Source organism: Drosophila mojavensis, unplaced genomic scaffold, assembly GCF_018153725.1.
Source record: "Drosophila mojavensis isolate 15081-1352.22 unplaced genomic scaffold, ASM1815372v1 contig_36, whole genome shotgun sequence".
In the NCBI taxonomy this organism is placed as follows: domain Eukaryota; kingdom Metazoa; phylum Arthropoda; class Insecta; order Diptera; family Drosophilidae; genus Drosophila; species Drosophila mojavensis.
This window is the reverse complement of record NW_025318858.1, coordinates 1,060,688-1,074,177: the sequence shown is the minus strand read 5'-3', so window position 1 is coordinate 1,074,177 and position 13,490 is coordinate 1,060,688. Positions and strand designations below refer to the sequence as shown.

Here is a 13,490-nt window from a genome sequence, read left to right as displayed (position 1 = left end):
GAAATTGTTCACGACTGCAAATTTAAGTACTGAACTGATTCATCAATTTGACCTAAAGAAAGAGCTGAGCTAGTGTATTCAGCAAATCGAACTAGAATACTCAAGTACAAGCAGCTGAACTTGTGAACCAACTAAAGGACTTGAGGACTCGAACGAGAAATACCTGCTCTAATTCGAATAGATTAAATAATATAGTCAATTCGATGCATGTCTGCAACTAGGTTGACCCTGACATTAACATAGCCTGCTTTACCCTTTGAGCCGGCTTTGAATGTGCCGTGCCACGTGCCACTCAATGCACGTTTGACCACACAAGCACTGCATTGGAGTCGATTGAAACAATGGGCAGAAATAGGCGTCGCTCCCTGCTCCTAGGTCTCTCTCACTCTTTCGCACTCACTCGTACCACGTTACGTATGAGTAATCCGGCTGCTGCTGCTGGCACTGCTGCCACTGCTGGCAAAGCTAATTAAAGGCCAGCGTTGTTTAACTCCATGGCCGACCTTGGTCGCCATTTTGACTTGCCACTTGCCAGTTTGTCAACAGAGGTCAATTGTGGCCCTTGTGGAATGTCCAAATGTGAATGTGTGTCTCTTGTAAAAATTGGCAAAGCATTTAATAAGCAAATACAGCACCATAAATTTCAGCCCACTTTTTAGCTATACACTCAACGAAAACGAAGTTATTTACAATTTATGGGATGACTCGTGAGTGATCTTCGTAGAATGTCACGATGCATACGAGATTTGCGATATTTGCTAAGAAAAAGAAATACTCGATATCATATTTGCTGATATATTACAATATTATTTTCTTTCAGTGCTAAAAAACTTTAGTTGAAGGACAAAGAGAAGCTCCTAGCGCAAATGCCAAACACCTGATAAAAAAATTAGCTAGAACTAGAGCCCCCAACTGCAGAGCCGTGTTGTTTTATATGTTAAGTTCCTACTTTTTATGGGTAAAGTTTCCTTGGAAATGAGCGCATCGAATAACAATTCGCGTATCTGTTATAACAACCATACCAATACACATATACACACACACAAACAGACATCGATCAACACCACGCATGGTGCGAACTGTCAGCAGAAAAATGTGGTGCTGGCACTGGAAAGCGGAGCGGGAGTGGGAACGGGTGCGGTGTGTGCTACTAGCTGGCGTCATTTTTCCATTTCTTTTATTTAGCGTGCTGTGGGGCTTGCGTGATTCATGTTGCATAGGCCGGCAAGCTAACTTACTTGCCAACTCCAATGCAACACCCAAAACTTTTGGCGCGTCTATATGTCCGTTTTAATTACTGTAACTGTAACTGTAACTGTAACTGGCTGGTTGACTATGGCTTGAAATAGTTTTGAATGTCGCCACTTGACGCCAATAAGAATGTCAATTCACGCACACTCACACAACACTCAGCAGCGACCTTGAAAATAACTCCCCATCCCTGGTTTGTGTGCATGTCCATTTTAAACGGCCAAAAAAATGGCGATTAAAATGATTTTCGGCTGTCTCACAGCTGTGCGGCATAAACAAAACAAATGAGCATGAGCAAAGTGGAGTAAGAATGAAAGAAACAGAGAGAGAGAGAGAAAGAGAGTGAGAGAGACAGCGGGGGAAGCACTTAATCGAGAGCGCAGGCAGCGGAGAATAAAGTGAGTGAAAGGACCATGGGTCTCTACTCTCACTCTCTCTCCCTATTCCACTCGCCGGCGACACGTGCACGTCGCGATGGCGGCGCTACGTGGCGTATACGTATTGCGCTGACGCCGTGGCCATTTTGGCAAATGTGTTGTGGAAACGCATGCAAAGACGAGCGTTGTTATTGTTGCTTTAGCTGCCGCTTGTTGTTGTTGCCAGTGCGGCTGCTGCTACTGCTACTGCTGACTTTTCTGCTTTAGGGTGTACAGTTGCGCTAAGCAGTGCAGCGTGGCCAGCCCAAAAAAAGAAACGGAAAAGGCAAAAACAAAAGCGCAAAACTCCCAAGCCAATGTTATGGAGTCAGAAAGGGGGTTAGAGTTGGCGGGCTGGCAACTCGCACACTTCTGGCATGTTATCGCATGCAGCATTAATGCCGAACCGTGTGCTCGCTCTCATTCCGTCGAGAGAGAGTACGATTGAGCACGAGAGCGCAAACGAGAGAGAGAGAGCAGGTGTGATGCGACAGACAACATGTGAGCGCAAGAACACAAGCACAAATGCAAGCGGCATTTAAATGTGCTTGTAACATGCATAAACAAAAACGCAACTGAACGAACGTTGAATGCGCTTAATGCGCTTATATCTAATGAATATAAATCAAAATCAAATATATACATATATATTATGCGATTTGCAAAGTTTAAATTTGATTAATTAAATCTTTACAAATTATTTATACCTATTATTTTATTATATCCTAGGACAGTTTATATTTCCATCCACATCTTTAATTCGTTATATTTTAAGTCAGAATTTTTCAGCACCCGAAAAGTATGCAATAGCAATTCTTGGAAACAATTTTCCTCGGTAAATAAAAAAATGTAATTTTTAGGGGATGGAAAATGCGTTACAAAGCAAGCGGCTAAGTCGTAAACTCTCAAGCTGTAGGTAGCGCAACACACGAGACGAGGACGAGAACGCAGACGAAAGCCGACAGCCGACAGCCAACAGCCGACAGCAGCAGCAACAACAAAATGCGAATATAAAAACAGCAACAAAGATGTCGGCAACACGACGTTGACGACGTTGCCACGTTGCAGTGCCGATTCGCCACACATACGCGCATACACACACACACACACACATAAATATAGAAACTTGGGCCAACATCTGGCTCTGCTCCTTGGATTCAGAATCAGTTCGTTGTCGTCAGTCAGTCAGATTAGTTCGATTCCTGCGAATTCCAAACGCCTTCCAAAGCGCAGCGCACAAAGTACACAAAGTCCACAACAAATTTGGAACGCACTGCATAGGGCAGCAGCAGCAGCAGCAACAACAGCAGCAGCAGAAGCAGTGAATCAAAAGCGTAGCCCACGGCAGAGGCCACAGAGTCGTAATACAACAATTAAATTAGGCGGATTGAATTTCTCTCGAACTGTGCGTGTGTCTGTGTGTGTGTGCCGCGCGCGACTGTGTGTGTTTGTGTGTCCAAGTGGCGCGTCCTTGGGGCTGGGCCTGGCACTAAACAAATAACTGAAGCCAAAAAGCAGGCGCCGCACAAGGATACTTCCGAAGCCCACACAGCTGCAGCAGCAACCAGAACCAGGCCAGCAACAGCAGCAACAGCAACAGCAGCAGCAACAACAGCAACAGCAACCGAAGCAGCAGCAGCACAGGAGAAAATCAATTTTCGTGAAAATACATAAATCGCAAACCAAAAAACAAGTGAAACAGATAGACGGACAACCAAATACCTTCTAAGCACCAATACACCTAAAAAGTACCGTACCGTGTGTGCAGTGTGCGTGGGACGCAGCAACAGCAACAGCAAAAACAACAATAGCAGCCGCAGCAAGCATAAGAAGGAGTGGAAGGAACAGAGAGCGGAGAGAAGAGAAGCACAGAGCATTACCATCACCAACTACTGCACGTCCTCGGCCGCCATGCTGGACTAGCACACGCTTGTTGTTGTATCTGCCGAAGATACACATAATACAAATACAATAAAAGCAACAATAATAAACGAGAAACAACAGCAAACGGAATAACGGGCTTTCCTGGCTGGTTAGGCCTGTCTGTGGAGGAGTCGCAGCAACAGCAGCAATAACAACAACAACAAGAATACCGTACTTCGAAATTTTGATGCACATTTAAACATAGAGGCACATACATTAATACATTAATAGATATATACATACAAATACAAATAAGCATAGCAGCTCTTGCTCCTGAGCAGCCTGCCGACATCCTCCATTCATAAAGGGCCTAACCAAACGACACGAGACAACGGTTAAATACAATTTACAATCTATAAAGAACTAAATTTTATATAAATAATATCAACTACCAGGCAACTAAATTTTTCAACATAAACAAAAAAAAAACTAGCACTCAACAATTTTAATACCAACCAATTATATTAATAAAGAGCATCTGTGATTCGCAAACAAAAGAAAAATTAAAAAAAAAAATAAAGAAATAACAACTTATTTTCATACTGCACTTTTTTCTAAAACTGCGAAAAATTTCTACAAAAAAAATTTTAATTTAAAAAATTAAAATATTGTTTGCCATCAAATTAATTAATAATTAAGCTCAAATAACAACTAATTAATTCAAGCAGCTGGCTTCAGGCTTGACACAAACGCAAAAGCAATCGCTACAACAACAACAACAGCAACAACAACAGCAACAAGCAGCAACAAATTCATACAAGGTCAACGGATTTAATATTTTTTGTAAGTATTTAAATATACACACGCATATACACAAATGCAAGGGTATATATGTGCATATGCAAGTGCACATGTGCATGTCAATTAAAGCAGAGATTTCTGCTCGCCCATGAACATATTTTTATATCGAGTGTCTCCCAGATATGAAGAAGAGGAAAGCAAATCAAACGTGTGAATAGAATTTAAAATACCCTTTTAGCTGAACTGCCAATAGTTGGGCTTTTGGAAAGTGAAGCAACAGTTGGTTAAGTTAGCTATATTTGCTGCAGAGCCATATAGAAAATATCAGTTGCTCTGTGTACGATTGCAATAACATTGCACTTTATATTAACAAGTAATATTATTTTTTATAAATTAAATTATATTTTTAACTATAATGTGCAATATTAGGGAATGCCATCTATCCCACTTGATAGGGTATACGAAATTAACGCTTCATAGGCACTTGCACGATTGTAATTGGGGCAAAAACCAAATTAATTGGCCGGCAAGCGCGATGCGCATAGCGGGTGCCACAGGATCCAAGGGGGAGAGGGGCCAAAGATGCTTCCACATTTGGGAATGGCAACGATATGGAATTAGCGATTCGCCAGACGGCTGCGGTGTCTGCTACCTGCTGCGGCTGCCGCTGCGAAATGTCAACGGTATTTTTAACGGTTAAGTAAGCAAACGAAAAAACTGTTATGCGAACGGTCTCTGTTCAAGCGACTATCGGGTGTCGCGCTCTCCTTGCTCTCTCCCTTCCACCCTCTCTCTAACTGTCTGCCTGACAACAGATTAGAAACACTTATTATATTGATTTTGTATTTTGAGCTGCACATTTAGTTAGCCGTCTGTATTCGCACACTGTCTCAGACGAATGTGCAAGTGGGCAGAGACCCCAGGGCTGCAGACACACTTGGTAAATGTGTTTAGTTCGGTTCAGGTAATCGATTCCTCAACTCTAGGTATTTGTTCGCGAATCATATTGATGAGCAATAATTCATTTAATTTGTTGTATTAGTAAGAAACTAGTATTTATTAAGAAATGTAGAAAGGAAAATATCATAAATTATCATTTTAGTTCAATCAATGTGATAATCCATGAACCAGGCAAAAGGGGATGTCGAACATAATGGCTCGAGATCTCACTACAAGCTGTTTTCGACTACCCATCTCATTTTCCTATGATCAATCATGATCAAGATTCGTGGTATCTCCAAGCCTAACTCACATCAGCATTGTCTCTTGTGAGCAATGTTTTACGCAGCCCTTAAGAAATCTCAGCGTTGCACCCTTGAGCACACACCCCACACACTTCATCACCTACATCCATAAGTATTATTCAAGAGCACGACTAATACAAATACTAATTTCCACAAATCAGCCACAAGGCATTAGCGTCCGTCATAGTTACCCCCATGTAGGGGCGTCAACGTTTGCTTCGCTCTGTTCGCTTCGACACACACAACAGAAATGGCCGTAATAAATATAGTCATAGTAACCCAGTAAAACAAGTAATGAATGATATTCGCCATTTGAGCCAATCAATCACATCATCAATCAGTCAAATTGTCAAACAACCAGCATTTTTCCCCTTTTTGTCGACTAGTCTGTCAATCAACGAAAATTGGAGCTGGGATAAAAAATGTTGAAGCGAGATAAACTTGGCTTTAATGTAGAAGGTTACCCACTGACTGCATACTATTTATACACTTTTCTATGGCAATAGAGGAGCCCAACTATATTTCTTATGTATAATGTATAATATATGTACTATTATAATATTTACATATACAAACAACCAAGGAAACCCAAGAGTTTCGTTACACATTTCCATGCCACTGCAGTCAACAGTTTGTGGGTGAGGAAATAGCTCGTTACGTATGCGGTTTATAGCAGCTAATATGGTTTGAAAATTGGCTCAATAACGGATGTGCTTACATATTCGATACGTAAAGCCAAAAATCTAAAGGATATGGGCATCAATTATAGTATATATATTTTAGTAGCCAAGATGACAGCATCATCATCTTCATCGTCATGATCACCACCATCATTATCGTCTATGTTATGACTGTCAACGGCATGTTCTTGACTCTTTATTTTGCATATTTGACTTGTACATTTTGCCATAAATACCCTGTAACCACTGAGAGCGAGTAATCAGGGTAATTATATTGGGGTTTCTTTTAACAAGATCCACAAATTGTATATGATTTTATAGTATTAATATTGAGTATGGCAATGCTGATGCTAATGACAATAATACTATATATTATTATGAATAATATAATATTCACAATGATATCGGTGCCGATAATGATGCTGATGATGATGATCATCTAGTCGGCTATTCCCAATTGTAGCACATTGAGTGCTCTCATAATCCATTCCTTTTGGCCTTGATTGAGGCCAAAACGTGAGGCTGTCATAAAGCGAAAAAGTGGGTGTATTTTATGCAGAAAAGGGGACACACAAATAACCCATTGCACTCGAAAAAGCAAACAAATATTTGAGATTATTAATGCTGCAAAATGTGGCAAGCGACTCATATGCGAGGCAGAGAGCTAATGGCAGCTGCAGTTGCCATTATGGTGAATAAAATGTGTCTAGTATATATATTATATATAATATATGTATACAATATCTATTCCAGAGCATAGTAAAAAGGCCTCTGTGAAGGCCTGTGAAGGCCTCTCTGTGATATATGCATGTATATAAATCTACAAGAGGGAAAGCAAAAGTGAAATTTATGCAGCGTAAGAGGATTACAGGCTAATGTTTTATTAAGTGCGGAAAAGACTGCCTAAATATAATTTAAATTTAAATAGTTTCTAATTCCCTAATTGTTAACAGATGGTTGAACCCTTTATGAATATTTAACGATTCAGATGAGCGAATGTAAAAAGCGAGGGCAGTTATACTAAGCCCAGAGCTGAGTGTGGTAGGTGGTTAAAGGAATGCAAGTGGGAAATGGATATAATTGTAGAAATGCAAAACTGCCAATTAGCGGAATATAGGTACCATTAATCACCTATACATTATATAGAGATTATCTTGAGTACGCTCATTTGTCTATCATATTTTCGCTTTGAACTTTCTTCTCATATATCTACTCGTTCTCTTTTTTTACAGAAATGGAAATCATTCCTGAAGGTAGACACTTTCGTTTGGTGCATGAATCAGAGCTTCCAGAAATTTTGGTAACTTTAGAGCGCTATCTGCCGGAATCATTAAAGGTAAGCCGGAATGCTCTATGAGCTCTCTCTGAAGAGACCTACAGACCCATAGACCCACAGACCCACAGACCCATAGACCTATATTCGACCTCCGATTGCCACCCACTTAAAATGCACATAAATATTGAGGCAGCCTTTGTTGCATGCCACTGACACGACTCTATAATATCTGACAGCCACGCCCACTTCTCAGGTAATTTGTAGCAACAATTACCTGTTGTGGGCGTGCACGTGGGCGAGCGTGTGTGAAGCGCCTGCCAGCAGCAACCCACCAACCAGGTAGACCGCACAGTCACACAGAGTCATGCAATCTCGACGACCCATCGACTGATGTTGACCTCTTTTTTTTCCTACTGTTTACGAACGATTCATTTCAATTTTTAATGCGCCCTGCAAACGGCAAGCAGCAAACGGCAAGGAGGAGCTGCTCCTCTCAAGCTCGCTTTGTTTGGCTGTGGATGGGGGCAGGTACAGGGGCTGGCACTGTGCAAGGAGGCGTGTCCTAAAGTAAACTATTTTCGCCTTTCAAAGAAATTTTGGAGTTTCGGCGTCAGCCAAAGTTTCAACTTTTATGCAAAATTCTTCGCTATTTTTTCCAGGCGCGCTTAAAACAACACGTGAATATTTTTATATGCAAATCTTAAGGCTATGCGGTGTGCAAATTACAAAGACCTTGTCTATAAGGTCAGCATTAACTAAACGAAAGCCATTAGCTCTTTAGCCCAATCAATGGAATTATTTATGTATAAAAAAGAAACAAACAAAAAAACTATACATAACCTTCAATTATTATAATATTCTTCTTAGTTAAGACAGTCCAATTCTGACCTTTTTCAAACCCATAATAAATTCATTATATACTTACAAAATTGCTAATTATGGTACTATGCTATCCTCCATTGCTGCTCTTGTTTTATTATTCTCTAATCATATAAGATATTTTCCGAAAGTCCCTTCTAAAATATTCTTATAATATAATCTTTTCATTTTCATTTTCAGTTTCATCAAACCATTAAAACGTACCTGAATGATCGTATTTGGGACTTTAAGTTTTATGTTGCTAAAGATTGGCCCGAAAAGCCGATAATATTACATTTTCCAGGATGCACGCTAACGGTAAATAGTCATAGCCTACGCCAATAGACCATATCGCATCATATAAATCTCGCAATTTGATTGCAGCCGCACAACAATATATACCAAACTTTTGGCATATTTTGTCCATCCGCACAAATCGAGTACGTCGATCTGATGCGCACCGAAGATGTACTTATAGATTGGCGAAAGCCATTGTACCTGAACTTTACGCACATCGCAATTATGAATCGCCTGGATGAGTTCTATTCGAAGATGGGTGTGATGGAGCGACTGAGCGGTGATATCTATGTGTGCAACAAGCTGAACACGGACCTGGAGCTGGAGCCGCTGCCCGACGATGCGGAAATGCGCTTGCTAACATTGGAGAACGTTCAGGGCATACACGATCTATATCCGGCCAATGAAATCGAAAGCGTCAAGCTCTTTGATATACTCGTGCGTGTGCTGCCCGGACTGGGCATCTATCGCAAGGACACCAACGAGCTGGCGGCATGGATGGTACACTCATATTACGGCGCTATGTTTTCTATGCAAACACGTCCAGATTACCGACGCATGGGGTGGGTGTAGCCATTCCCTCAGATCTGCAGATCTATAGTGATCTAATCTGTCTCACCTCTCTTGCAGTTATGGCATTCGCTTGGCCAAGTCATTGACTCAGCTGGTGATCGAGCGCGGCTATACTCCGTTCGTTGTCATACGTCCACAGAACGATGCGTCCAGGAATCTATACACCAAGCTGGGCTATGTCAAGGCCTACGAGACATGCCGTGTGCGTATGACACCCGATTGCTATAAGGACAGCACCGTGGGCACCATCGCGAACACCTCGTTTGCCAAGTTTCCGCCATTACCTCAGGACGGCGATGAGTTGTGCGTTGTGCTACCTGTGCGCAAGCATATACCCGGCGAGAGCCAGGCGGTGGACGACGAGGGTATCGAGGATATGTTGGCTGAAAAATGTGATATCAGCAACGATGAGGCTAGAGAGCGTAAGACAACAACTGACGAGGGCATTGGAGAGGATAAGTAGACAGAAAGAGAGAGACAGACAAAGAGAGATATAGAGAGACAGAGAGAGGGAAATGGAGGACGTTGTAGCTCCAAGAGCTGGCATAAGAGAGAAGGACAGAGTTACATTAGAGAGAGCTACAGATTGATTGGTATTGAATGATATATGTATATGTATGTGCATGTCCATGTCAAGCTGTAAGCAACTAGAGCTACACAACAGCTGCAAACGTCGATTGTACGTATATATACATTCATATAAAAATATAGCAAGTGGCACAAGTGGCATTAATTTTTTAACAATTATATGAAAAACAAACGAAAACTAAAGTGTATATCTATATAGTATATATAAATATATATACATATATATTTATAGATGGTATATGAAGCTTCCTCACACAAAGCGCAGAAAACGAAAAACCGAAATGTTGGTAAATGATTTATTTTATATAATAGAAAGGAGTAACAGGAGAATGAAGTAAAACAGTAATATTTGTAATGAAACACAAACTCTGATGAAACAGATTTTAAAAATGAAACAAAATGTAAATTTTTAATTTTTTTTGCTAAAAATGCTTTTACACAAATGTAATTCAAACAAAAGGCGAACATTATTACAAATCTATATATATATATATAGAAATTCTATATATCAAATTGTTAAAAAACGAAAAAACTATTAAAACTTTCTCTCTGGCTACACCCAACACATGCGACAAGCGACATGAATCAGTTGTAGTAGACGAAAAGGAAATTTAAATATTTTATAATGTGAGCCTACACTTTTTCTAAACTATATTATATATAGATATATTTGAACTGTCTTTAAAACTAATTTCCCAAATAGCTTTGATTTTGAAAGTATGTTTGAATTTAATAGGCTTTTTTCAAATTTATATACGAAGTCTGTTCAAAAAGTAATACGAAACTAGACATTTAGATTTTGTATTTCGTTTTTTTTTTTTTTTTCAAATTAGAATTTCGAAATTTAACAACTTAACTCAAAATGTTTTTTGATAATTGTGTTTACTCATTTCAACTGAAGAGCCGTTAATCTAGTTTGCATTTGCTCTCTCTTTTTGCCTATTAGTCAATATATTTCCCCAACCTAGTTTGACCCATGTAGAACTGACAGGGTTTACTTAAAGGGGCACAAAGTAGATACTCATAAACAATTGAAATCATTAAAAAATTAAAATTCACAATACTTTTTGAGCAGACAAAAAAAAAAAACAAATCTTTAAAAAATTAATATTAAAAAAAAAAACAAATATATATTTTATTATTACGAAATTTTATTAAACTATGCAAAAGAGTACTCCATATATATATATATATATATACTTCTATATATATGTATATATACATTAAAATGAAAAACAATATTTTGTATCCATACTAAACACGCCAAAGATGTCTTCTGCTTTATTTTAAAGTATTTTACTTAATGCCTGGCAAAGAGCACACGAAATTAAGTTTTTGTAATCCCAAATTGTTGAATTGCCAATTGCCTTTTGCCTATTCCAAAACAAAAGTAAATGAAAAAATATATAAAACTCTTTCCATTCTGAACAAACTAAAAAAAAAAAACACAAAATATATACGCAAGAAAATCAAACTAAAAGAAACTAAAAAAAACGTTATATATTACCAACTGCTATAATGTATGTACTCAACTAAAAAATAAAAAGAAAAATTTAAAAAAAGAAAAAAAAACTGAAAGAAGCAAACTTAAATAAAAATATTGAGACAGCAGAAAGTTAACAATTTCTTTTACTGAATAGGTTCACTGTGGAAAAATCCTCTACATTTAGACAGATAAAGATGCAGACCTACAGGACATAAGTCCGCGATAGTGACAGTCTATGAACTCTGTTTATTTTCCATAAATTTATCGGTTCTGCCCCACTGTAAGTAATGCTCACTGATAAGAAATGCGTTTAGATAATGAACAAAATTATCTTATGATGAATTTTACGTGGACAAACAGCAACACGGAGCTTGGTAAACAAAACAAGGCGAGGCCTTGCAGCAGAACTTAAATAAATTAACTAGATTTCTATGAACGGTGTCTATGGTCTAACATGGTATGTATTTCTGTATATTAAGAAAATAATGCCTGTAGGGCAAAAACGCAAACATATATTGTATATGAATAAAAAAGCTAATCATTGCCTTCCGCCTGCTTGCTCAGCTGCGTCTTCAGATGGGACGCCACGTACTGCCAATATTTACGACGTATAACATCATGTTTGCTGGCCATGTCCTCGCACAGCGCATAAACCTTTTGGGCAATGCTGTTGTCTTCCTGCTTCGATTCCAGGGCCTGCTCCTGATAGAGATCGATGAGGAAGGCTAATAGATAGGGCGATCGATTTCCAGCATTGTACAAGCCCTCACTAAACTCCACAACTTCCGGCAGGCTATCGAGCTTTCCACTCTCGCTTTGTCGCAGGACTCCAACCAAAAAGTTCCATGGGCTTTCGTTATTCTTGATGACACGTATGCGATCCATGGCATACTCGGCCTCCCGTTTGATCACCTCTGGAGTGAACCCAAAATGCTTGAGAACGAAGAAACGCTGGTTCCAGGCAGAATTGTTGCGTTGATCCTCGCAAATCAAACGGTCGACAAAGTCCAGCTCGTCGTCATAGAGGCTAAAGGGATAAATGATTAGCATTTGTATATGAATACCATAACGTCGGCGAATTGGGCTTACTTGAATGTACGTATGGCCCACTGACGATGCTGCCAAGCATGATAATTCTTTGCATTGCCATCATTGTCTAAGGCATTCTGTGTCAGCTCCAACTCCCACTTGGGGCAATTCATCATCTCGACAATGACCCGCCTGTGATGCCACACTTGGTAGTTCTTGGCATTCTGTCCAATGACCTCGTCCAGGTAGTCCAACTCATCCTGCAAATTGGCTTTCAGCTCACGCAATATATCTCGTCTATATTGCCACACCGTATAATTGGCAGGATTTTGACGCAGCGCTTCGGTTGTCAGCTCCAGGGCACGTTGCGACTTTTCACCTTTCGCAATAATGGCGCGCATATAATCAAATGTCTCCCGAACTGAAATGTTGAATAAAATGATTTCGAATTGTTCTGCTTATATCCTAATATAGGTGTATACTCACACTTGGGTGAATATGCAATGGAAACAACAGGATTGGGTCCATCGTCCTGTGGCAGCGGCGTCACATCGGACCATTCGGGTCTCTCGCTGTATGGCACCCATTCGGTGTGCAGATATTCCTCATCTGAACTATCTGTCATTTTTGTGCAAATAGAGCGCTACAGCAAGTGCACAATTGGGCGGAACACAATAGAATGGCAGTCGACCAGATAACTTTCGTGAAAATATTCTCACAGGCACTTCGGCTTTACAAAAAATGCAACAGCTGACTCACGTACCGTTCACTGGGCGACGCTTACTTTATGCCATTCACAGCGAATGGAACACTATCGATAAATTTAATTTAAGACCAAAACCAAAAAATACACACAAAAATCAAAACATACTGCTATATTTGATACATTTTAAATGTCTAAAGTTTTAACCTTCTTATTCTATACAATTCGGATTTTTATTACAACAAAAATGACCACTGATATATTTATAATCTAGAAATATCTGCATTTCCAAGTCACCGCTAAAATATACTTACTTCAGCGATTTGGTTTTCGAAATGCATCTTCTGTTTATCATCTCACTTTGGCATTCTCAGTAAATGGCGCACAATCGAAATATTTAATGTGTGGGAAATACCTCCACAGCA

At 39.6% G+C, this 13,490-nt stretch overlaps 2 protein-coding genes across 2 annotated transcripts; one reads left to right on the top strand and one right to left on the bottom strand.

Moving 5' to 3' along the window:
• The first annotated feature begins 3,282 nt into the window (after positions 1-3,282).
• On the top strand, positions 3,283-10,884 carry LOC6575659. Its single transcript, XM_002001632.4, has 5 exons — positions 3,283-4,373; positions 7,488-7,591; positions 8,591-8,707; positions 8,774-9,249; positions 9,317-10,884. Exons 2-5 carry the CDS (start codon positions 7,490-7,492, stop codon positions 9,720-9,722), a joined length of 1,101 nt encoding a protein of 366 aa, XP_002001668.2. The 5' UTR covers positions 3,283-4,373; positions 7,488-7,489; the 3' UTR covers positions 9,723-10,884.
• Positions 10,885-11,767: 883 nt separating this feature from the next.
• On the bottom strand, positions 11,768-13,209 carry LOC6575658 (protein farnesyltransferase/geranylgeranyltransferase type-1 subunit alpha). The gene is made up of 3 exons (XM_002001631.4): positions 12,849-13,209; positions 12,423-12,783; positions 11,768-12,360 (listed from the first exon to the last, which is right to left on the bottom strand). Exons 1-3 carry the CDS (start codon positions 12,985-12,987, stop codon positions 11,868-11,870), a joined length of 993 nt encoding a protein of 330 aa, XP_002001667.1. The 5' UTR covers positions 12,988-13,209; the 3' UTR covers positions 11,768-11,867.
• Positions 13,210-13,490: the final 281 nt, after the last annotated feature.

Coding starts and splice junctions, on each gene's coding strand:
- LOC6575659 (XM_002001632.4), top strand. CDS start 7,490: ATGGAAATCATTCCTGAAGGTAGACACTTTCGTTTGGTGCATGAATCA. Junction 7,592..8,590: donor ATCTGCCGGAATCATTAAAG/GTAAGCCGGAAT, acceptor TTTCATTTTCAG/TTTCATCAAACCATTAAAAC. Junction 9,250..9,316: donor CCAGATTACCGACGCATGGG/GTGGGTGTAGCC, acceptor CCTCTCTTGCAG/TTATGGCATTCGCTTGGCCA.
- LOC6575658 (XM_002001631.4), bottom strand. CDS start 12,987: ATGACAGATAGTTCAGATGAGGAATATCTGCACACCGAATGGGTGCCA. Junction 12,784..12,848: donor CATTGCATATTCACCCAAGT/GTGAGTATACAC, acceptor TCAACATTTCAG/TTCGGGAGACATTTGATTAT. Junction 12,361..12,422: donor TGGGCCATACGTACATTCAA/GTAAGCCCAATT, acceptor TTATCCCTTTAG/CCTCTATGACGACGAGCTGG.